Source organism: Mycteria americana, chromosome 12 (assembly GCF_035582795.1).
Source record: "Mycteria americana isolate JAX WOST 10 ecotype Jacksonville Zoo and Gardens chromosome 12, USCA_MyAme_1.0, whole genome shotgun sequence".
Taxonomy (NCBI): domain Eukaryota; kingdom Metazoa; phylum Chordata; class Aves; order Ciconiiformes; family Ciconiidae; genus Mycteria; species Mycteria americana.
The window spans coordinates 18,883,112-18,904,663 of NC_134376.1; the positions used below are offsets into that span (position 1 = coordinate 18,883,112).

At 46.5% G+C, this 21,552-nt stretch overlaps 1 protein-coding gene across 14 annotated transcripts in view; it reads left to right on the forward strand.

The window, feature by feature from the left end:
- Positions 1-21,329, forward strand: part of PIGQ (phosphatidylinositol glycan anchor biosynthesis class Q) — a 38,472-nt gene extending 17,143 nt beyond the window's left edge. For 7 of the 14 annotated variants that reach the window (XM_075514777.1, XM_075514774.1, XM_075514781.1 and 4 more), the window contains 7 exons: positions 142-268; positions 1,264-1,417; positions 4,034-4,145; positions 6,034-6,114; positions 7,125-7,239; positions 11,089-11,150; positions 15,513-21,329. In XM_075514777.1, coding sequence (XP_075370892.1) covers positions 142-268; positions 1,264-1,417; positions 4,034-4,145; positions 6,034-6,114; positions 7,125-7,239; positions 11,089-11,150; positions 15,513-15,665 — 804 coding nt within the window. In that variant the 3' untranslated portion in view covers positions 15,666-21,329. The other 7 variants (XR_012777571.1, XR_012777570.1, XR_012777569.1 and 4 more) reach the window with 7 other exon arrangements.
- Positions 21,330-21,552: the final 223 nt, after the last annotated feature.

A 21,552-nucleotide genomic window follows, 5' to 3' on the forward strand; every position in this document is an offset into this window, starting at 1 on the left:
AGTTTGCATGCGTTTTTTTCCATTGGTTTGAAGGGTGTGGTAAGAATACTTGGGGGGGGGGGTAGCAGGTACAGTACACTGGACTTGTTCAGTGTGGTAGCAGTCTTTTATCTCAGGTGCCTTGCTTCCATGTGTTTGTAGCATGTAGCTGAAGAGCTCCAGGACCTGCTCCAGTGGCTAATGGGAGCACCAGCTGGACTGAAAATGAACCGAGCTTTGGATCAGGTTTTGGGCCGCTTCTTCCTTTACCACATCCATCTTTGGATTAGTAAGTGCAATTGTTTAACTTTTCAGCCTCGCTTTTCATCTCTTCCCTCCTGAGTGTTTAATGTTTGCCTAGAGGTGAATAATGAATCAAAATGCACTACTGCAAGTACAGACTTGTCTGTGAGTCTTCCTGCTGTGGGAACTCAAGCCAAAGTTGGATTCCCACACAAGGAAGTCATGCATATTAAATAAAGTGTTTGTGTTGATGCTTTGCAAGAAGTGCGAATCATGATAGAGCTTACTTACTTGGAGCCATTAGTGGTGAGGGTCCAAGGGAAGGCTTTAGGTCTTATGTAGGCTTTTGTAGTCTTTGCCCTGTAAGAGGCAGCTGATAGGATAGGGATGAGAAGTGTGGTCTCGGGATGCAAATTTGGGATGTCTTGTCACCGACTTCAGCTTAGTGCAATTTTGTTATTTCAACACACCCCTGTTATCCTTGATAGGTGTCTTGATGAAGGAGTATAGTCATGATGCATTTGAACTCCTCAGTTATTATACTAATTTACTCTGCTCCCCAGTCAAGTATGGTCTTGTTTCTGTGACTTTGCTCCACTTTAGTGATGAAAGAGACTGTGTGCCTCCACACTATTTTATTTTACAGAAGCCATATGGGATGGCTTTTGTGGGAATAGCAAGAAAAGTGGAATGGTTGCAGTAGAGGTTGATATGTGCAGTTAAAAATGTAATTAGGAACCTGGACACAAATCTAGAAAAGCAAATCACATGTGGAGCAAGGTGACTGCTCAGTTTAAGCTGAGCGTGTCCTCCCCTTCCTCACAGAGCTGCCGCACCTGGACAGAAACCTAGGGGGAAAGAGAGTTTTTGTTGGCCCTCCTAAACAGAAGATGGCATCTAAAGGAGTTTTCCAGTTTTACTTCCATGCTTTCGCGGCTATGATTTCTGGAGCAATGTTCTAGGGCATGGATAATCAGTCTTTTGAGAGTGTCAACAGGAAGATGCCTCAGTCAAATACTGACACTCTGCGATGTCCGCTAGGCTACATTCACCTGATGTCCCCATTCATTGAGATGATCCTCTGGTACGTTGGTCTGTCAGCTTGTCTGGGCCTGACCGTGGCTCTCTGCATCCTCTCTGACATCATTGCGCTTCTGACGTTCCACATCTACTGCTTCTATGTCTATGGAGCCAGGTGAGTTGATCTCTCTTGGTTATGTCTTGGATATGTTTGGAGAGGAGGGCCCCTGAACGCTCAGGACACGTGTTTAATTTGTGGAGCATTCAGTCCTGGCATAGTTCTCTTGAATTCACAGTTTAGCCAGCAGTTAATTTATTGCATTCTTTTATGCATGTAGAAGTGATGGCCACAGCAGTACAAGCAGCTTATCTTTCAGTTCTCCTGCATTTAAATATTTATTTATTGTGGTAGTGACCTTGAAAAATAAAACTACATGATAGGCAGAGCACAAGAAAGCAGTTCACCCTATCCCTTTGATTCAACCTTATAGTACTCTTTTCAGTTGTGCCCTACCCAGTAGTTTTGAGGGGAACTGGAGGAGAGGAGGAGGCAAGGGCAACCCTTGTACTTCTGGAGAAGCCCCGAAGTCCCTGCCTCTGCCCTCCTTCAGAGGTTCTTGTCTGCATTGTGGAGCACAGGCAGCAGGTCTGGGGTTACAGCATGGCTGTGACACCATCCTGGTGTCATTGTCTGGACCTGCTGGAGGGCCCCGCGGCCTGAGAACCAGGCAGAGGCTCTGAGGGAGTGTGTGGGAGTGCAGAGGGCTTTGGGGCATGTCCGGGGCATGTCAGGGTTACTGTGCAAATGGTGCCCACCAACATGCTCTGCTCCTGCCCTCCATTAACACGTGCTGCAGCAGGTGCCACACAGGCCACTGGAGAATCGCTGCTCTTGCCAAGGAAATGAAAGACAAGGTAATAAAGAAACTTTTGGTGTATAAAGTACAGAATGGTCATCGTTCCTCCCCAGGCTGTGAGCAGAGGGCTTTACATTGCAAACAACAGAAGAAATAGTAGAACAGAAGAATTAGTTATGGGCAGTTTAGGGGATGGTTAGAAATATTGAGGTAAGGTTTATGAATCAGTTCTGTTGTGAGCATAGGGCTTATGCCTGAAATCAGTAATGTCAGTAATGGGGAGTCTCTTCCCAACACCTCTAATTACTGGAATTTCTGTTTTGGGCTGTGAGGAGTGGCGTTGCTCCTCTTAATTGTGCAGAGAGTGGAAATAGGAAAAGCATTTTCTCAGCTGATTGCTTTTCCCTTGTGTGCTGCGGGGAGCCAGTCTACCTGCCTTGGCTGTTTGTTAGAAGTATAGAGCAGCTATATTTTTATCTTGCCACTGGCACCAAACTGCCCTTGCTGTGCCAGGTGCCCCCCATGCAGAGGCAGAGAGGGATAGCAGTCACCCACATCAACACAGCCACCACAACACCTTGCATTCCTGCAGCTGGCGGAAGAATTTGCTGGTTCAGGTGCTGGTGAAGCCTGAGATCGCCTTCTGAAACAAACCGTGGGGTGAAACGAGAGCGGGCATGTGTGTGCAGGCAGCCAGGGAAGGTGGGGCAGGTGCTCCAGCAGGAACACCCGCTTGGTGCCGTGTCGGGGTGTGCGGGGGAGTGTGTGGCACAGGGCAGGTGTGTACCGGCAACCTGGAGGAGTTGTCCTGGGCACTCTCCTGCCTGGGGATTGGTGCACTGAGCTGTGCCTGCTAGTCTGGGGGCACTCTGCCAATTCCTTGAAGCAGTTGGTGTTCCTCAAACCAGATTATTCTCTTGGATAAGACTCCTTGCCTCTGCTTTCACAACACTGCCTTGAAATCTGAGCAGCCTCCGCACCTTAACTAGGCTGGTTAACCAGTCTGGCTTTTGTAGCTCAGGCTTTCTCAGGCTCTGTTCAGCCCCCTAGATTGGCTGTGTCCCCCTTCTTTACATCCCTGTGTGCTGGGGACTGCTGCCCAGGGCTCTTTGTGCCTCTTCTCCATCCCAGGGGCTCTTTCTTCTTCTATGTTATTCCCTAGGGGTGTCTATTTCCCACCCCTTATCACCCCAAGCTTCCCTCATCATTGCCATTTTTCTGGGAGGGAAGTAGCTCCAAGTGTCATAGCACCAAGTTACAAAAGCCTAAGGAGAGGATGTGGTAGGGGTGCCACCAGCCATTTAGTTGATCTCTTCCCATTCTTATGGATGTTTGAAGCTGTGGTTTACTAAAGAAGGTGCAGGGGCTCCAGTCCTCTCCCTTGCCCTTCTGTGCTGTGGTGGCAAAATTGAATTGTATTGACTCAAGTGTGAGAGGTAAGACCTTGGCCACTCCTGCTGTGGAAGAGCTGTGAAGCAAGGGGAACAGGGCAGATCTAAACTGGAGAGACAGAAGTGAGCTCGGGGGAATACACTTGCTCCTTCTTTTAGTGCAGAAAAGGTGGTGGCATGGGGCTGGCGATCGCGGCTGCTCATAGGGGCCACCCTCCAGCGCTACTTGCCACTTCCCATATGCCAGCCTCTTCATCAACAGGAGCAGAAATCGAGACCCTTGCCGCAGCCCCGGGCCGTGGCATGGCCGTTGCCCTCCAGTGGTCCAGAGCTGTCTGCAGTCGCCTGCTTTGCCCATGCCACGGGCCAGCTGACTGAGCAATTAGTATTTTATCTGCGTCATTCTCGGGCTGATTTCTTTTGCCACCCCGAGTTCTGCGGCATCAGTAGGGGAGTGGGCGCAGGGGTGTAATGATGACAGCTGTTTTGTGTTGAAGCTCGGGAACCCGCAGCTCTGATGCACAGCGTCTTCTCTTTGCTCAGGCTCTACTGCCTGAAGATTTACGGCCTGTCATCTCTCTGGCGCTTGTTCCGTGGGAAGAAGTGGAACGTCCTCCGGCAGCGGGTGGATTCCTGCTCCTATGACTTGGATCAGGTAGTGCTGCAGCGCCTGGGGCTTGCTGCAGGATGCTGCCCACGGGCAGTAAGATCCTATCCTGCTTCAATTAGTTTTGAGACAGAAGCCACGGGAGGCTTTGTGCTACCCAGAACAAGTGCCTGCCCCGGCACTCTGCATCTGTGAATCTTCAAACAAATGCTTGGACTCTGCTGCTCTGCAGCACCCCTTCACTTCTCTGCATGTTCAGGGGGCCTAATTCTGGCAAGTGCTGAGCACCTGCAAGGCACCCTGGTGAACTTCAGTGGGTGCTGCAGATGCTTGCAGCTCCTGGAGCACGGGAGTGGGTATGGGGGAGGGAATCAATTTAAAAAGTGGTGCCCAGCAGTGTTGCCACAGTAACAGACGTGCCAGCGTTTCTATTAAAAGGCCCTGTTTCATTCACGTTGTGCTGGAGCCTGGCCCACACATTCTCACTCAAGCAGCAGAGGCAGTTTTTTGTCAAACACTGTAGCTTCTTTTTAATTTCTGAAATGCCACGCAGAAGTTCAGCAGCGCCTGAACTGCTCCATGCCAGCAGTTGCAAACATCACTAAAATAATACAATAATATCTGCTAACTTTCAGAGCCAGTGCCTCTCTCTCCATTGCAACAAATAACCTTGAGCTTCTTACACCACAGTGGAGGAGCTATTTTTCTGTTTCTTTGGTGATGGAAAAGTAAGAGCCTCCGTGCCAGGAAGGCAGTTTGCGTCAGGGCTCGGTCCCTGCGTACTTTGAGGAGAATTGGTTTGGCACTTCAGGCTTCATCCTGCTGCTCCGGAGGCCAGTGAGAATTATGTCGTTGGCCTGGTGGGAAGAGGCATTCAAGCAGACCTTAAAAGACTTTTCGGAGATGTTAAGCAACTGCAGCGGAGTGACAGAGGAGGGGAGAAACAACTGCTGTGAAGAGAATGGGTTGGGTTATGATCTATTTCTGGTTACGTGTGTAAAGCTGGGATGTCGATCCACCTCTGTGATAGGACTGTCTGGGTTATTTTCTCTCATAATATACCACAGCCATGATCTCTTTTTGCAGAAATGGCAGTGCCCTGTGTTCCTATGGCCTCTCTGTTCTGGAAGTGGTGACTGAAAATTGAAGAGTCAGATCCCTGTCATAAATCTGCATTTCTCCCAGTTGGAATTAGTTAGACTTATGCCAACTGGGTTGGCCTAGAATAAAAATAACTTTTTCTGTGGCAGTGGAGCTAATGACACCTGCTTTCCTATGGATTTTTCTCCTTCATCCTCTGAATATTGCTCCCCCCACCCCAGTAGCTCCAGCTTCTTTCTCTCTCCCAGTTTCCAACCAAGCAAGAGGCAGAAGTTCTGTGGCTGGACTGACCAGCTGGCTGCTGCTGCTGGGAATGTTTATCAACCAAATTTTGTCAGCTTTTCCCCAGCTGCTTGTTCTGCTAAAACAAGGAGGAACAAAAATACTTCTCAATCCTCTACAAAATTCCCTACCAAATTTCTATTTCTTTGTATTCTTTCACATTTTCCTGGTAAAAACTGACCAATGGCTTTAAAACTTGTGGGGATAGGGGGTGGACAAACAGCATGATCATGTAAGTCTTGTTTCATAAGGAAGCCGTCCTGAAATAGGAAATCTTGACTATTGTCCATAAAGGAAAAAATGCTGTCAGGATCCAGCTTATTTATCTTTCCAAAGACAGTCCTATTATAGGGAGCTTTCTAAAAAGGCCCAGTGAGGGAAGAAGTACTGAAAATATTCAAGGTAACAGCATTATTCACATAGGGGGTAAAAAAACATGTTAAGGAGTCTTGCAAACTTTCATTGTCTCACAGTTTCCTATTCTTTTATTTTTATTTTATTTCATTTTGCCATTGCTCTGTTAATGATTGTTTCTGTTTCTTTTTTCCCCTAGTTATTTATTGGCACTTTGCTATTTACAATCCTGCTGTTCCTCCTGCCTACAACTGCACTGTATTATTTGGTGTTTACCCTGGTAAGATTTAACCCTTGAAGCTAGTCATAGAATGTCTTCTGAGATATTAAAAAAAGGTTTCCTAGTCATTTACTGTCATCCACAAAGAAAATATAAGACTTCTCTAAGTGTCCCAGGAAGGGTTCTCACACAGCCCATGTAGGCCAAGCAAGTGGAATTCAGGATATGTGTTTGTGTTTCTCCAAAGGGAATTCCCAGCAAATCCCAGTCAGCGGGACAAGCTGTTCCCCTCTCTTTCACTCGGAAGTCATTTTTTATCTTTCCATCCCACGTCTGGGGTGACGGCCCTTCTAGTTTGATCCAGAACTTTTTTCCAGGAAATTAACTTGCTGTGTTAAATGCTTTCAGCCAGGCTTTGCTCAGAGGGTTGGACTTCTTTATTTTTCTTTTCTTCCCCCAATATGACCAGTCCTCTCTGAGGCCTGCCTGGAGCAAAATTTTCTGCAGACAGTGGCCATCACATGGTTTCAACATCATTTTTGAGCCTTCTCTTTTCAGATGAGCTTGGCAGCAAAAATAAACGCAGTCTGACAAAAGGAGGTGCTTTAATCAGGGGACAGAAAACATGGAGCGTGAAGCTCATTTCTGACTGCTTTGCTCTTGCTTAGATGCTCTACATGTGGTTTCTTCAGGCAGAAATAAGCTACTTAGTTCACTGTTGGAGAGAGAAAAAATTACATTTACTGTTACACAGTGATGGAGTTTACTAGAAATGGAAGCCTGAATTCTCCCTTTTAGACTCTGACCCTTGAAAGTGGAATAGCTCTCATGTCCTTGCAGGTCACAGCCTCTACAACTGCAGGGGCTTCATTTCAGTTAGACCCTTAAGCTAAGATTGTCAAGGAACCTCACACTGGGTCTGGATGCCCAGCACTTCTAGACATCAAACCCACTTTGGGAGGCTTTAGCTTAGCACTTTAGCAATGTCAGATTGCAGAGCAGCTCATGAATTTGCAAGTGTTGCATCTCCTGCCTCTCTGAGATTTTCTTATTAAACTGTTTCTCTGTAGCTCCGTTTGCTGGTGGTGATCGTGCAAGGGCTGATACACTTGCTAGTTGACCTGATTGACTCTCTGCCTCTTTATTCAATCATCCTTCGGCTCTGCCGATCCTACAGGCTCGCAGGTAAGTCCTTCAGCACTGCACATGCAGAAGTTCAAGGATTTTGCATTATGCATTTAATTTTGATGCGATGGGTAGCTTCTGAATAGAAAGATGCAGCGGGGGCAGGAAAGAACCTAAGGCTCGAGTCATGCACTTGTCCATACTGTTAACGAGTTACTGCAGGATGAGGATGTCAATGAAGAGAAATTTGATGCTGAAGCAGAATCAGGAGCACCTTTACAAAGCCTGTGGCCATTAAAAGTGACATCCAAAAAAGCACCGTATAAATGAGTTCATTTTTTGATTCCAGTTCTAGTTTACCAGGTCAGGTAAAACTTCTGAGAGTTAAACAAGCTGTTAACCTTGGGGGTTTGGGCTCCAAAACAAGCCAAATTACAAAAAGTACAAAAATACTTGGAACATCTGCTGTTTCAAAGGGCTGGATCTACAGTGGCTGTGAATCAATGGAGCAGCTTCAGTTCTGTGCTGACTTGACTAACTGAAGTCCTGAGCTGAGGTGTTTGGATTAATTTCAGAGCTCTGGGCAGATTTCAGATAATCATTCCCTTTTTGAGACTAATCTGTCACCATTTTGAAACTAGTCATTGTTTTTCCACTTTTGGTAACCATCAGCTATGGTTGGCATCAGAGTAAAGGGTCGTTCTGAAATGGGTTTAACTGTCAGCAGCTATGGTTAATCTAGTTAAAATCAAACAGATCTAAATTATAATCTCCCATCCATTTAAAGAGCATGCAGAACGAATTTGAAATATAAGAAAGAGCTTGATCACCACTAAACCAAGGCTAGTCATCAAGTGCAAAGGAAGCTTGAGGCAATTAATAACAGCTTTGTCTGTTGGAGCAGTGCCAGGCTCGATTTTGGGAAGGTAAAGCTGAGCCATTTTACCAACTCTATTGCTTTTCCATGTGTGCCTTCAGCAGGTTCCTATGAATTTCCTGGCAGAAACTTCTTAACCTTCAGGGCTGTCTTTGGAGAACAGGAGATGCTGCTGAAGAAAACTGACCCAGTAAACAGCAGGTCATAGGGTAGAAGGAAGTCTTGTTGCCCCTGAGAGATAAGGCCATATATTCCCATCAGTCTCGGGTTACTTCTCCTCAGTTTTGTTCAGCCAACTACCTTCTGCAGGGTGATAAGCCTCCACCCAGGCAGAGGATTGTCTTCGCAGTTGAGTTTGTTACCCGACTTATTCATTTGTTGGCTATTTGTGTGCTCCTCTTAAACCTTTTAAGAGAGAGAACACTGCAATGCCATGCTGCCTGCAAGATGAAGAGGCATCTCTGAGAATTTCTGCAGCCTGTGTTCCTGCCCCAGCACAAAAACATTTCAGTGGAGTGGTAACAGATGGAGCAGTTGAATCAAATTCAAAGGACTATAGAGAGTGCACGTCACTTGATGTCCTCACTGCTTAGGTTTTGCCTCCCTTTTCAGACTCAGAACTTGGGTAAGACATCCTCTGGCATCTGTTATGGCAGCTGATTTTACAGGCACCATAAAGATGGCTCTACCAACATGAATGGATAGCTTGTCCTGTTGGGAAGAGTTTAGTGCAGTGGTTAAGTTCAATTCAGTTCAGTTGTGGCATCTGGTCTCCAAGTTCTTTGACTCAGTTTCTGAATCGACGAAGTATTATATTGATGAAGCCTGGGCCAGGACAGATGAACGATCCATCCACACACCAGAAACAAAATTCATATTTTCTTTCCACACATCAGAAGTGAAATACTTTGGACATTAAAAAGCCTTTTGCAGATATATCAAAGCTGGTGTCCTCTCTGCAAGAGTTCTGTCCACCCAGTGTGAGCTCAAGAGATGCCACCTTGGTTGGGATGGGTACACTGTGATGTTGATTTAGAGTGTGAAGTGAAGCGTAGCAGTCAGGTTCAGGGGTCTCGGACTCTGCCCGCACCCAGGTTACCAATGTACTGTTTGATCGTGCACAGGTCAGTTCATTTTCTCTGTGCTTCTCTTTTCTTCTTGCTCAATACATAGATATTCACATCACAAACTCAGGGGCAAGTTTTGTCATGGTTCTGTAGGACCTGTCATGGTGGTGTCTCCATGATTACTGGAATACAAACAAGCAGTGAGTTTGCTTTAGTGCGCTGTCATGTGAAACAAAGCCAATAGGTTCATGTCTGGACCTCTCTTGTGCCATCGATGATGCCGGTGTACAGAAAAAGCAGAACCCTGAGCTCTGGAGTTGGCTGGCAATCACGGAATAGTTTAGGGTTCCTCTCTGCTAGAGTGATCTGCAGTAGACCGAGCCTTCCTGCTTTTTCTGTGAAGTGAACTGCTCAGACTCCTGAGCATTGTAGTAATCTATAGGTCATTCTAAAATAAATTTGTAGCTTTTTTGTGCATGTATTTTCCTAGAAGTTTAAGACTCTTGAACAATTAAATAATCTAATTAAGAGATTGTTGGCTTGCAGCTGCAGAAGGGAAGTGTGTGGCCATGACCTACAGAAACAGTATTTTCTGGGCTAATGGACTGTTCCTAGGATAAGGCTCCAGCATGCTCGACCACGTACCTGAAACTTCAGTGCCCACTTGCTTCTGTCTCTCTCTGACAAATTGCCTGCCTGAAAAGCAGTTCCTGGAATGGCTTGGACACTTCCTCGTAGCCGAAACTCAACAAATCATGTTGAACACTTTTTTTCATCCAGCACATTTGCTTATTGAGACCCAGAGTACTCAAACATCTTTTTGAAGCCATTGGGGAAGCCCATGTTTCAATATAACCCAGCAAAACACAGATAAATCCTTCCTGTCTTATACAAAAAAGGTTTTATGATTTGAGGAGACACTTTAAACCAGAGCATCTGCTAGACAAGAGCGTTCTCTCCCAGAAGGAGTAAACTGTGTAATTTTAATTAATTCAACTTATTTCAAAGAGAAAATGTTTTGTTTTTTTCAATGTGTAAGAGTCATGTAGATACTAAAGTGATGGGGCTTACACAGATGAATAGTTTTATTTCTATTTGTACTCCTGAATCACTGTTTGATCTGTGGCAGATCACTTCATTACTCTTGCCTCATCTTCTTACCTGTGGAAAGGAATAATAGGGGCACACTTGGCTGGTACAGGTTTGCAGAAGATGGATTGGTTTTATTTCTGTGAAGTGATTCAAGATCTTTCAATGAAAAATGCCTCTCTAGTCCTAGTTGTTACCTTTGTTTGAAACATTACATTAAATGTTCATGTGCAGTATGCCACCACTGGAATCCAAAATCTTTCCTATTTATCTTTAAGTATTGGGAATGTGGCAAGTCCAAGAGGAAATATAAAAGTGGCAGGTTTGATGGGGTTAGTAGTGTGTTAAAAACATATGAATGCTGGGATTAATAGGCAGCGATTGCTTTGAAATGTCTTTAATGCCTCTAGGCCAGCCACTTTCCTCCCTTAGTCTGAAAGACGGAGAGATTTGCAAATGTGCTGTATCCACATGAGCACACATTAAAGGTGTTAACATGCTGCCTGCTGTTAACATGGAGTTCCCATTCTGATGGAAGTTTGGGAAAAGAGAAAGATTTTTCCAGTCCCTTTGTCATCATCAGGTCTGGCTGTCTGATTTCTGGGCTTTGTACTTTCCTTAGGACTGCGTTTTCAAGCTGGAAGTCAGAGGGCTGCTTTTAATGGAGCTGAGAGAAACGCATTGTTTGTCATTACGCTTAAAACCACTATAGAGAGAATCTGTGCTTCCTGTTGAAAATGTGTAAGGGTTCGCAAATCAAGAAAGGTTGAAGACTCCATTTCTAGGAAATCGGTGCTCAGCCAACAGAGCTGAACAGCAAATGGCATGGGCTTTTCTCCAGCATGGATTTGGTTTCCTGGTTTTGTTTCTTTTCAGCTGGTGTGAAGTTCAGAGTCCTTGAGCAGCGGGATGGAAAACCTCTTCGACTCCTTATGCAGGTAAGGCACTTGTGCCCTCCGTGACATTTTCTGCTGCAGGCTTCGCCTCAGACTGACCCCAAGGTCCTTCTCTCTTCTGTAGCAGTTCTGAGACTGGTCCCACTGAAAGGCCCCACTTAAAAAATTTCAGCTGTGAAACGCTGAAACAAGGGAAATACATTTCACATTGCAGTGACTGGCTGCTGCTTTCTCTTCTTTTTAATACCCTGCTTGAGTCCTCCATTTAGAGAAAATGCAGTGTCTTGTATGGTGTGAAATGAAATGTGGAAGATGGGAGAAACATGGAGCTCTGTTACTTCTGGAATTAAGACTTCACGTCATTATCACCTTGCTTCCTGGCTCTGGGCAGCTTCACCTTAATAATTGCTGAACACTGAGAGAAGCAAAAGAAAGCAGCTAAACTATCCAGAATGAAAGACACTTAAGGTCTTGTAAAAGGTCTTCCCCTCCAGATGTGCTGAAAAGTCTTAGCTGCTCCACGATGCCGGCAGGATGAGTGCGTGGGCGAGACAAGAGAGGGAAGGGCCTCCTGTTATTCTCCTGAGTTGCTCTGGCAAGGTGCACAGACAAAGGTTACCTGTGCTTTGTAACCTCGCATTTTCATGCTCTGTCATCAGAGATACTAAAGGAAATATTTTTCTAAAAGAAACGATGTGATGGTAGCAGTGAAGTTCTCATTACGCTTTCAGGAGTGATTGTGAAATTTCCATTTCCTGACTTTGCGGGAGTGCTGCCATATCACAGAGGCGCTTTTCTTGCTCTTTGCATCCTAGGAGGAGAGTCTGCAAGTAGCGTATAGAATTTATAAAAAACACTTGGACGCTGGGGGAGTGTGTGGGAAGGAATTAGCTGCAGCTTCCCAGTTCTTTTGCTTTTTCCATCACCAGTCCAGCCCCAGCCCTGTTTCAGCAGAGATCAGATTAGCACGCAACCAGCACACCAGCTAGCAGCGATTCAAAAGGGAATCCCTTCAACAGATGTCTTCTAGGGCAAAACTAGCATTTCCTAAGCATGCTGTCTTCCCAGTTCCTGTGCTTCAGTAGGGTAGTGGTGTAAGAACCAAAATTTGTCATTCTCCGTGGCCAGAAGACTCCATAAAAAGGAAACCGAACACCAGAGATGAGGCACAGGAGCTGCTGAGCAGAGAATTTGGCATCACTGTGTTTGTGAGATGAGGCGGATAGCTTCTCCAGAGGAAAAAGATCATGACTTAGAGAGCAGAGGCAGTGAGTCATATGAATATGATGAATTTTCCTTGGACCACTGCAGAAAGATCCTTCTGCTATCTAGAATATAGCATAAGTCATCATACCAAGAGGTGGAAGTGCTTTAGTGGATGTCTCTCTTGGCCTTCTGAGCAGAGAGTCAGTAAAGGCACTTTTTTGCTCCCTTTGTGCTGGTGGAAATGAAAAATGGGCTCGTGTCAGAAATCCTGCTGAATATACCGCTTTCTGATAAGTCTTTTGAGAGGACAATCCAAACAGCCTATTTTTAAGTGACATGCTAAAATTCTTATTTATGGTACATGATGATGTTCCTTTCTGAAATTTCACTGTGGCTTTGTCCCCTCCCCATATGGTAGCCCTCTGGAGCCATGCTTGATGGAAGTAAGGCTGTATGCATCTAACTATGCCCAAAACGATTTAAGCTATAGGTGACTGATACATTCACAGCTGTCCTTTGGGGCGCTGGTAATGCATTAGAAATCAATAATGCTGGTTTTGAGCATTCACATTCAGCTTGTGGTTCAGGCGAGTGATTATTTTTTATTTTTAAGATAGTGCCACTGGAATGCAAAGTCCAGACACAGGCAGGCAGAGGGTGGGGGATGATATTTCCATTCCAAATGCTACTTAATTTTCTCCAGGAAGTTTTACATAGTTCAGTATTTTCATTGGTGTTTAAAATCGTTTATTTTGGTGTACAAGAAGAAATATTTCTGGCAGTGTGGCTCAGCTGAACTGATAGCCCAGTGAGAAGACACGATGAGTTTGATTCATCTGTATACCTTCTGCTAGAAGTGTCATCTTTCACAGCAATTGCTTTGAAAAGGGTTAAGCAAAAGAGGAAGGGAAAAGGGAACAGCTCCATTATGAAACAAAGGATGTATATTATATCAGGGTATATTGTAGCTTTGGACGACAGAAATTGCATAAAAGGAACCCATATTGCCATTTCCCTCATAAGCGGTTGCTTTTGTTTTGCTTGTTTGTTTCCATTTATAATAGGAGAGGCAGGCGCATAGATCGCGCTGGGCGTCAAACCACCTCTTGTTATTTCTCAGTAGGCTAGTGTTACCGCTCGGTATCACCACTCTGCCTAGGGATGATTTTCAGCGAGAAATGTTGTGTCCAAACCTTCCAGCCCACGTAGCTAATAGTCAAAGGAACATACACTGTGTATCTGCCTTCTATAGCAGCAGTTCCTATCCTCCCCCAGCATGTTTGCACTTAAAACATACTGGTTTGCCTACAGCTGAGGAAATAGGCAGAAATAGTTACTCAAGTTTTACTGTTGTTTGTTTTGGGGGCAGGTTTCTTTGGTCTTTTTTTTTTCTATTTTTTTCTTTTTTTTAGCTAACTGTCTATGACCACAATGCAATGAGGTTGGCTATAGTCATGCAGAATGTCCCATAGCTGCTGTGGTCGATGCTCGGCCTTTAGGCTGTAGAATGTGTTTGAAATATGAGCTGTGTGAGTTTGGGTTAGACATACCTCAGGTGGTATGAGCTCCGCTCTTGCGTTTCTGGTACAAATGTTCATTTTGATTGCATTCAGAACTAGCTTCCCGTGAATCTGTTTGGGACCTATTTAATATCTGCTAACGAGCCAGTGTCCCGCAGCTGGACCAGGCTGGGTCTGGCTGTTCTTTGGCTTCCCTCAGCTGGTGCGAGCTGCTGGCCTGGCCTTTTTCCTAAACTTCATAGGAATGCTTCTGTGTACAGGCATTTTCTCGTTCTGCTTCAGCAATGTTGTATTTTGAAACTAATTTGACAAAGGTCTCCAGGATTAATTCTGATGAACTCTTTGCTTAATCACCCTTTCCCAGAGCTCCGTCTTTGTAGGCACTCTGAGTTCATCCTCCCTCTCTCCATGAGCACCAGACAGCTGAAGCAAACTGGTGGTATAGGCAGACTCCCAGAAAACCAGTTGCTCTTCAGTGGACGAAAGAAATACTCAGCTTTTGACAAAGTAGTGACTGTCTGCGTGGTTTTTCTGTCTCTCTGTCCTTTTTGTGGCTGGATATTCTACTGTGAATTATAGTCTCCTTTCACGCAGCTGCTTGGTTGGTTCCAGCATAGCTGGACCCTTTCACTAGAGGAGGATGTCCTTCCATTTCTCCCTACTGTCCAAGCTTCCTCTAGCTCTGTGAGTCTCCTCACCTTCGCATCTCTCGTGGTCTGTTTTCTGAGATCCACCATTTCTGTGTAATCTGTTTATGCTTTTGGAGACAATCTATTGCTGTGCATCCTTTTCATGCATTCGATCTTGACCAGACTGGATCAACCCTCTGGACTTCACCTATCCCTCTACCCTGAAATGCTTCACTGGAATGAGGTTTTCCAAGGTCTAACACGCTTCTGTCACCCCTTGTCCAGCTAACATGTCTGTCTGCCTCCCCCATCTTCCAAAAGACCAATACAGCAACTTTGTGACCATAATCAGAGGCCACGAGCTTTCGTAGGCAGAGACTCCAGGCCATGGTCATTCTTGGGATGGTGATTGAAATCAAATTGAAAAACATGAACTCAGCCAAGGAGACTTAATCTAAAATGGTAATGAGCAGCCCTGCGTGGCATTGTGTGGTACGCATCCTGTTCTGCTTGGTCTCGATTCCACTGGGTGGATATCGGGTGATACCAGGTTTAGCTTAAAGCATAGCTGTGGGCTGAGGGCTTAGCACATGAAAGCAGTAGGCCCGTGAAAGATATGGCTTAACTGGCACATTATAGAGGAGTTCCTAAGAGCCGTAGTGGAGCCCAACGGAGCGTTGCTGCCTGCGGCGGGAGGCCCCCATCTCTCCAACCACTGCAGCCTCCTAACGCAACAAGGCAGCAGTTCCACACCCTTGTGTAATGAGCATCACTCTCAAATCCTGCTGGTGTGTGCATCTGCTTCTCTGCTTGAAAATGATTCTAATAATATTCCTTGCCAAGCTCCATTTGTTAATGTTTTGGGATGTTATAGAAGACTAAACAGCTTTAGCTAGCCAGAGAGGGATTTTGATGCATTGTGAGTAGCAGTATTGATGTCTTAACAGCGGCCAGGGCTATGCAAAAGTTGCACTTGCCCTCCTCAGCTGCCTGTGTTTCTTACTACAACACATTTTCATTGCTGCTATCCCTCTTTCTCCTCCTCATAGATCAACCCTCTATCATATGGCAGTGTGGTACAGACATACAGGCTGCCAACCTACAGCTGTTACCCTAAGGATTCCTGGGCATCTCTCTGCAAGAAGCTGTTCCTTGGAGAGCTAATCTACCCTTGGAAACACAAAGGAGAGAAACAGGACTAAAGACAGCAAAAGAGCTTGAAAGACTTGGTCAGAAGAACATACTGAATCCTAATGCTTTTGGACCAAAGGCATCTCAGAGCCAGCAGCTGCTGGATCCCTTTAATTAGATTTTGGTAACATGGGAGGGGCTGAATTTTTAAAGGCATGTATTTTTAAACATTATTTTTCAACTTTCCTCTTCCCCTACACTGTGTTTGTGTAATATGCTAATGTTTATTTTTGAAGCAAAAGGTTAAACCCATCAGTGCCTCATGGAACCAGCATTTAGTCTCATCGAGGAGGTACCTCCCGAATGGTTTGATGTATATATCCTTCCGCGTAAGCTCCCAGGGCCATATTAAAACAGCCCTTCGGGTGGTTCAGAGCCACAATGCTGAGGTGCATTCTGCCAAAGGGTATTTCGGACCTTTTATGCTTCAGCCTTCAAGCCAGCTGATCAAAACCAAGATGAAGGATCAGCTTGTAGAGTCACACACTAAAAACTGTTCAGCAGGGTTATCTGGGTTCATAGGATGTTTATTCTTTTCCTTTTGGGTAGGCTTGGATTCACCCCCACTGCAGCACCAGAGGAGGTGTTGAGCATAGAAGCAGCGGGGCTGGAGGCCCAGAAACACAGACTGCTGTACATTTGTGCCTATATGGTCTCATCTACATTTTTTCAAAAGCAAATAGTGTTTTGGGGAGAGCTGAGCCCTGAGCTGACACCAGAACTGAAGTGCAGAGCACACAGCCTCAGACCCCAGACTGCTCAAGTTTACGTGGCAGCGAGCCATGGTGGTTGAGAGCTCTGAGCTCTTGCCAAGGCTCAGGGCTTCTTTGCTTAGTTGCAGTGTAAGGCAAACGCAGCTTTGCTGAGTCCAGCTCTGGCTGGTGTGTCTCCCAGAGGACTGCAGCAGCCCGGCTTGTTACGCAGCTCGACCAGCTCAGGGAAGCGTGTGCTGCGCTCCCTTGCAGGGTCAGTGCATCCCCGTGTTTCTCAGGGCCCAGGTGAGAGCCTCATCATGTGGTGCCTCATCTTTTGCACTTTCTGATAGTCAAGGAGCTTTTAAAATTATCTCAGATATGAGGCGTTTAAAGCCACTTCTTTCCCTGAAACTGTAGACACGTTTCTCTTAGGAGAGTTTGCCTGCTTTGGATACTACCTCCACAGTGCAGCAGTGCTCAGCTTTTTGGTGTCCCGGTCTGATTGTGTGCTCATTTTGATGCGAGTGTTCTATTCCCTGTCTTGGGGAGAGTGCCTCTGTGCACAAGAGTGCGATGTCCCACTGGTTACTTAGTTGTTGCGTAGACATTTACATGCAATCGTTACCCAACAGTATGCTTTCTCCAGGTCTGCTAGCTCCTCTTGCCTAGCTGAAACAATGATGTAGTATCACTGTACCCTGCTGCCGCTTTGCACGCCCGAAGTGACTGCATTAACTGGGAGGTAAGAGGTGTGCTGGATCCTGCCCCCTTTCGCTCTATCTGTTCAAGGAACCAAGGATGGAGGAGGATGTGTTGTGGCTGCATTGCTCAGCCCTTCTCTGGAGGGCTGCCTGCATATTCCAGTGGGAGTAGCTGGAGGCAAGGCAAGGAGCCACGGCAAGGTGCCCTGGGCTTTAGTAGCCTTCAGTCAGCACCCCCACTGGAGTTTCCTGCCCCAGCCCCGTGTCTCATCCCTGTACTTGGAGCTGTCACAGAAGAGGAGGAGTTTTGGCCCCAGGAGTGTAGGCTGCTTTAAGACATCCCTGACCAGATATATTTGGGTTTTCTGTAGCTGCTAAAAGCCTCTTGTGATGCAGCTGCTGCCTCTTCAGTCATAGCTTGATCAGGAGAAAATGAAGCTCTGTAGGCAAGTGCTTGGTCCAGACATTCCTTAGCAGGCAAACACAGGAGCTGCCAAGGTCTCACAGTTTTCTTAAGGACATCATGAAGGGAAGCAGTATTACGTGGGCACTGCTACCCAAAGAGGATGTCCTGTTACCTGGATCCAGGGAAGAAGGGCACGACATTGAAGAAAGCCAGCATGGCAAAAGCCCCCCACCACCGTCTGCTGCCGCAGGCTCTGGGTGGGACATCACTGGCTGCAGAAACCAGAGAGGTTCTTGTTCTTCTTTAATGATCAGTGCTTAAAACTCATGTACTTAAAACTCATGTATTCTCTTGGAATATCGATGCCCAGGTATTCCTCTGCACTCTGTGAATAACTCCAGGTTGTGATCCATTTAGTGGATGAATGGTCTGAATAATGTTTCTCACTTCAGCTTAAGTGAGAGTCACGGACACCCATCCTTACCTGGCACTCAGCAAAGCAGATTTACGCTTTACCTCCCTCTCATGTTTCCACTGGAGCTACTAAATGATATTCCCCCTGCTTCCTCCCACGCCTGCATAGTTTGGTTTATTAACTGCTGTGAGAAACTTTATTATTTTTGGTCTTGTGAAAATAACGTTCCTAATATGCTGGCTTTTAAAATCTTTCTGAGAGACCAAACAGCTCACGATGGTCCTAATCGTGGCTGTCCTTTGGGATCAAGTGACCTGAAAGCCCCGGAGACAGCACAGAACCATGAAAACCAGCAAATGTGACCTTCCCATTGGGAACCTGCCAAGCATATTAGACGTTGCAGTGTTGGGTCTGTTTACTAAAGGCTGATACCAACTCCGGGGATGGTGAAATATCAAACTGAGAAAAAGCTCCTCCTCAAACCCTGAATCTTCTGTGACACAGAGGACCTTGAGTAGCCCAGCTGGGAAATGACAGCCCCTTGTGGGTGCAGTTCTCCTGTGGCAGGCAGAGCTGGTGCCTGAGCTGGCTTACTGTTTCTCATACTCGGTGTTCTCCTTGCCCGTGATGGTGTCTGAGCCCATGAGTTTCTTCTGCTGGATATTTGCCATGTCTCTCCTCTTCCTTTCCAGTCACTGCTGTGAAACAGTCATCCCCCACCCTTTTCCGATTCTGCGCAGAGACATTACAACAACTTAGCAGACATCCTGCTCAGGAACATTTGACCTTATGTCATCTCTCTAATTAGAAGTTGGGATCAGCATCATCTTCCACAGCAGCACAGACTGGCCTAGCCCTGGCATTTCCTCAGGGAAGAGACTGCTGGTAAGGTTATGGTTCTAATTTATCCTCAGATCCGTATTATCTATATCAGTCCTTGGATGAGAAGTAGTTAAAGATTTCAGATCTTCTCTGGTTCCTACCACACACCCCTTATAGCAGGCAACAAGCAGTCTTTGCCAACCATCATTCAAAGACTGTAATCTTGCAGACTTTTTTAAATACTGCATTTTCTTCTTATTATTTCTTCCACTTTATGGCTCCCAGTGCTGGCACAACACTCGATATGCCTCTTTACATAGGCATGTTTTTTGTGAAGGAAAACATGATTCAGTGCATGCAAAACTCCATCCTAGATAGAAATTCTGCCTTTGAGAAATACTTTCCTTTCCTAACCAGAATAGCATGTGACGATGCTGAAAGGAAATCTCAGTAATTACCCTGCAGTGAAGGCTCTGGTTATGGTTTTGGGAGTTCTCCCTGATCCTGCAGCTGGACTGTGCCTTGTTCTGCTGGCACATGTGAATCAGGCCCACAGAAAGAGCGTTGCACGTATGTATAATCCATATGTTGACTTACACTCTCGGAGCGTAAGGCAGGAAAATCTGCTTTGTCATCACGCAGATAATGAGTTGCTTTCCTTCTGCCCTGTGCTGCCTGATCCTGCTGCCACAACACCATCTTCTTGCTTAACTCAAGCCCTTAGTGATTTACTCTTTGTGCTTAGACCTGCTGATTACACCATCACAGGATCACAAACCGGTGGAGGTTGGAAGGGGCCTCTCAAGATCACCTGGTCCAACCCCCCTGCTCAAGCAGGGCCACCCAAAGCCTGTTGCCCAGGACCGTGTCCAGATGGCTTTTGAATATCTCCAAGGTTGGAGACTCCACCACCTCCCTGGACAACCTGTGCCAGTGCTCGGTCACCCTCACAGTAAAAAAGTGTTTCCTGATCTTCAGACACAATTTGATGTGTTTCAATTCATGCCCATTGCCTCTTGTCCTGTCGTCGTCTTATGCTGACCTAGGAGACGCCATAACTCAAATCTCTTCAGTGAATTTGAAGATTTGCAGTCCTGTGTTGTCTCTGTTCCTGAGCAGTCATATTCAGGGACTATTCAGCAGTCCCTTTGCCTTTTGGGGGGTAGCGAAGCCCTCTGCGGTTAGAGAGGGTTGCCTGCTCATTGAGTCAGTTACCTGACCTGCTCTTTGCCAGCTTTTCTGGACCTGGTAGCAGAGAGAGTGCTTGCTCTCCAGCCAAACTCACTGCCTGCATTAAGCGTAGAGTGGAGACTCTGGGAAATGCGGAGCAGAAACCCCTAAGCTGGCAGCACGTGCGTCTGCTTGGATCGGGGAGCCTCCTTTGTGCGGTGCTCTCAGGCTCTGCATGGGTAATCGGTGGCAGCGTGCTGTGAATACAGATGGGATATGTCTGGATCTCAGCTGGTCCATCCGCATGACGTGAGGCCACAGGGCTTACCAGCTAGTTCAGGAGCTTTTGGGTTGTATTCCACTGTGCAGGATAAACCTGTTCAGAGCAATCCAAACCTGATGTGGGCAGCTGATTGGCCTTCCCAGATGAGAAGAGTGTGCCCGTCACCTTTGCCTCTGGCTCACCATTTTGCGTCGGGAGTGGAACATCTGCTTGCAAGGGTCTGTCCCCTTTGACTCTCAGCTGGCAGCCTCACCTCCAGCCCTTCTCCACATCTGGGCCTGGACCGCAAACTGAGAATGCTCACATTCCCCATCGATTGTCTCAGCAAGCTGCATACGAGGAGTACATGCGATCGTGAATGCTGCAGGTGGCAGAACGTAAACCCTTCATTTCCAGAGGGGTGATGAGGCTCAGGAGCGGGTGGAGGTGCTGGGTGGCTGCTTGCCCGGGGAAGCGCCGGAGCCAGGGCCCTGCTCTGCGCTCACGGAGGGTGGAGGGGGCTGCACGTACGTCTCCCGGCCATAGTATTATTTAAGCATCTGGCATTGGGGAAATTCATGAGAACTTTACAACTATTGTAGTCAATCCTCCTACTGATAATGTTCTCAGTTTTTAAATAAAGTATTATAAAAGAGTGCTGAAACACTTGCAGTTTAATTAGCATTGTGTGCGTGTGTGTGTTTGCGTGTGCACCTAAGAGGTGACGAGGAAATTTGATACGCTGATTAAAATCACCGGTACATTTTCTCTTTGCATTCACATAAACTACCAAGTGTTAAGCAGGAGCAAAGTGCTCACGCAGAAGCAGCACGCTGTTTGTTTTAAAATGTCACCGTTAACACCATTTGAAGGTGACTTCCTTCCCACCGCAGCCCTGATTTAAAACGCAGCAGTCCAACTTACCAGTCCAGGGAACGACCCCTGGGTCAGTAAACAGACTCGCTTCGTGCTCATCGCAGTACCGCTTCTGCAGAAAGAAGTGCCTGGCAGAGCGAGGGCGATGCTAGCAGGGCTTGTGGCGGCAGGTCTGCGCGCAGCGGGGACCAGAGAGGCTCTGCGTGTACTGGTGCTTGAGAGTTTAGGGATGGAGATCTTTGTTCTGCTGACGGGTGTGGGTTTTTTGGTTAATTAAACCTTTTAATCAGAACTTAAATGGATTTTGATTACACTAGAATAAAGATGTTGGGAGAAAAATCAAGCTCTTCCCTCTTGTTTAACTTGCTGCCGAGCACCTGTGCGGGGCTGCCCGCAGCAGCCTCTGCCACCGCCACGGGCACTGGGCAGGGAGGCTGCTGGAGGCTCGGCTTGTCCGAGCGGGCTGCTCGTCCCGGTCCTGAGGCCCGGCCGGGCGGTTACTTGACCTCTGCTCTCTGCACACAGAAGGTATTTCACCGCTCGTCCAGCTG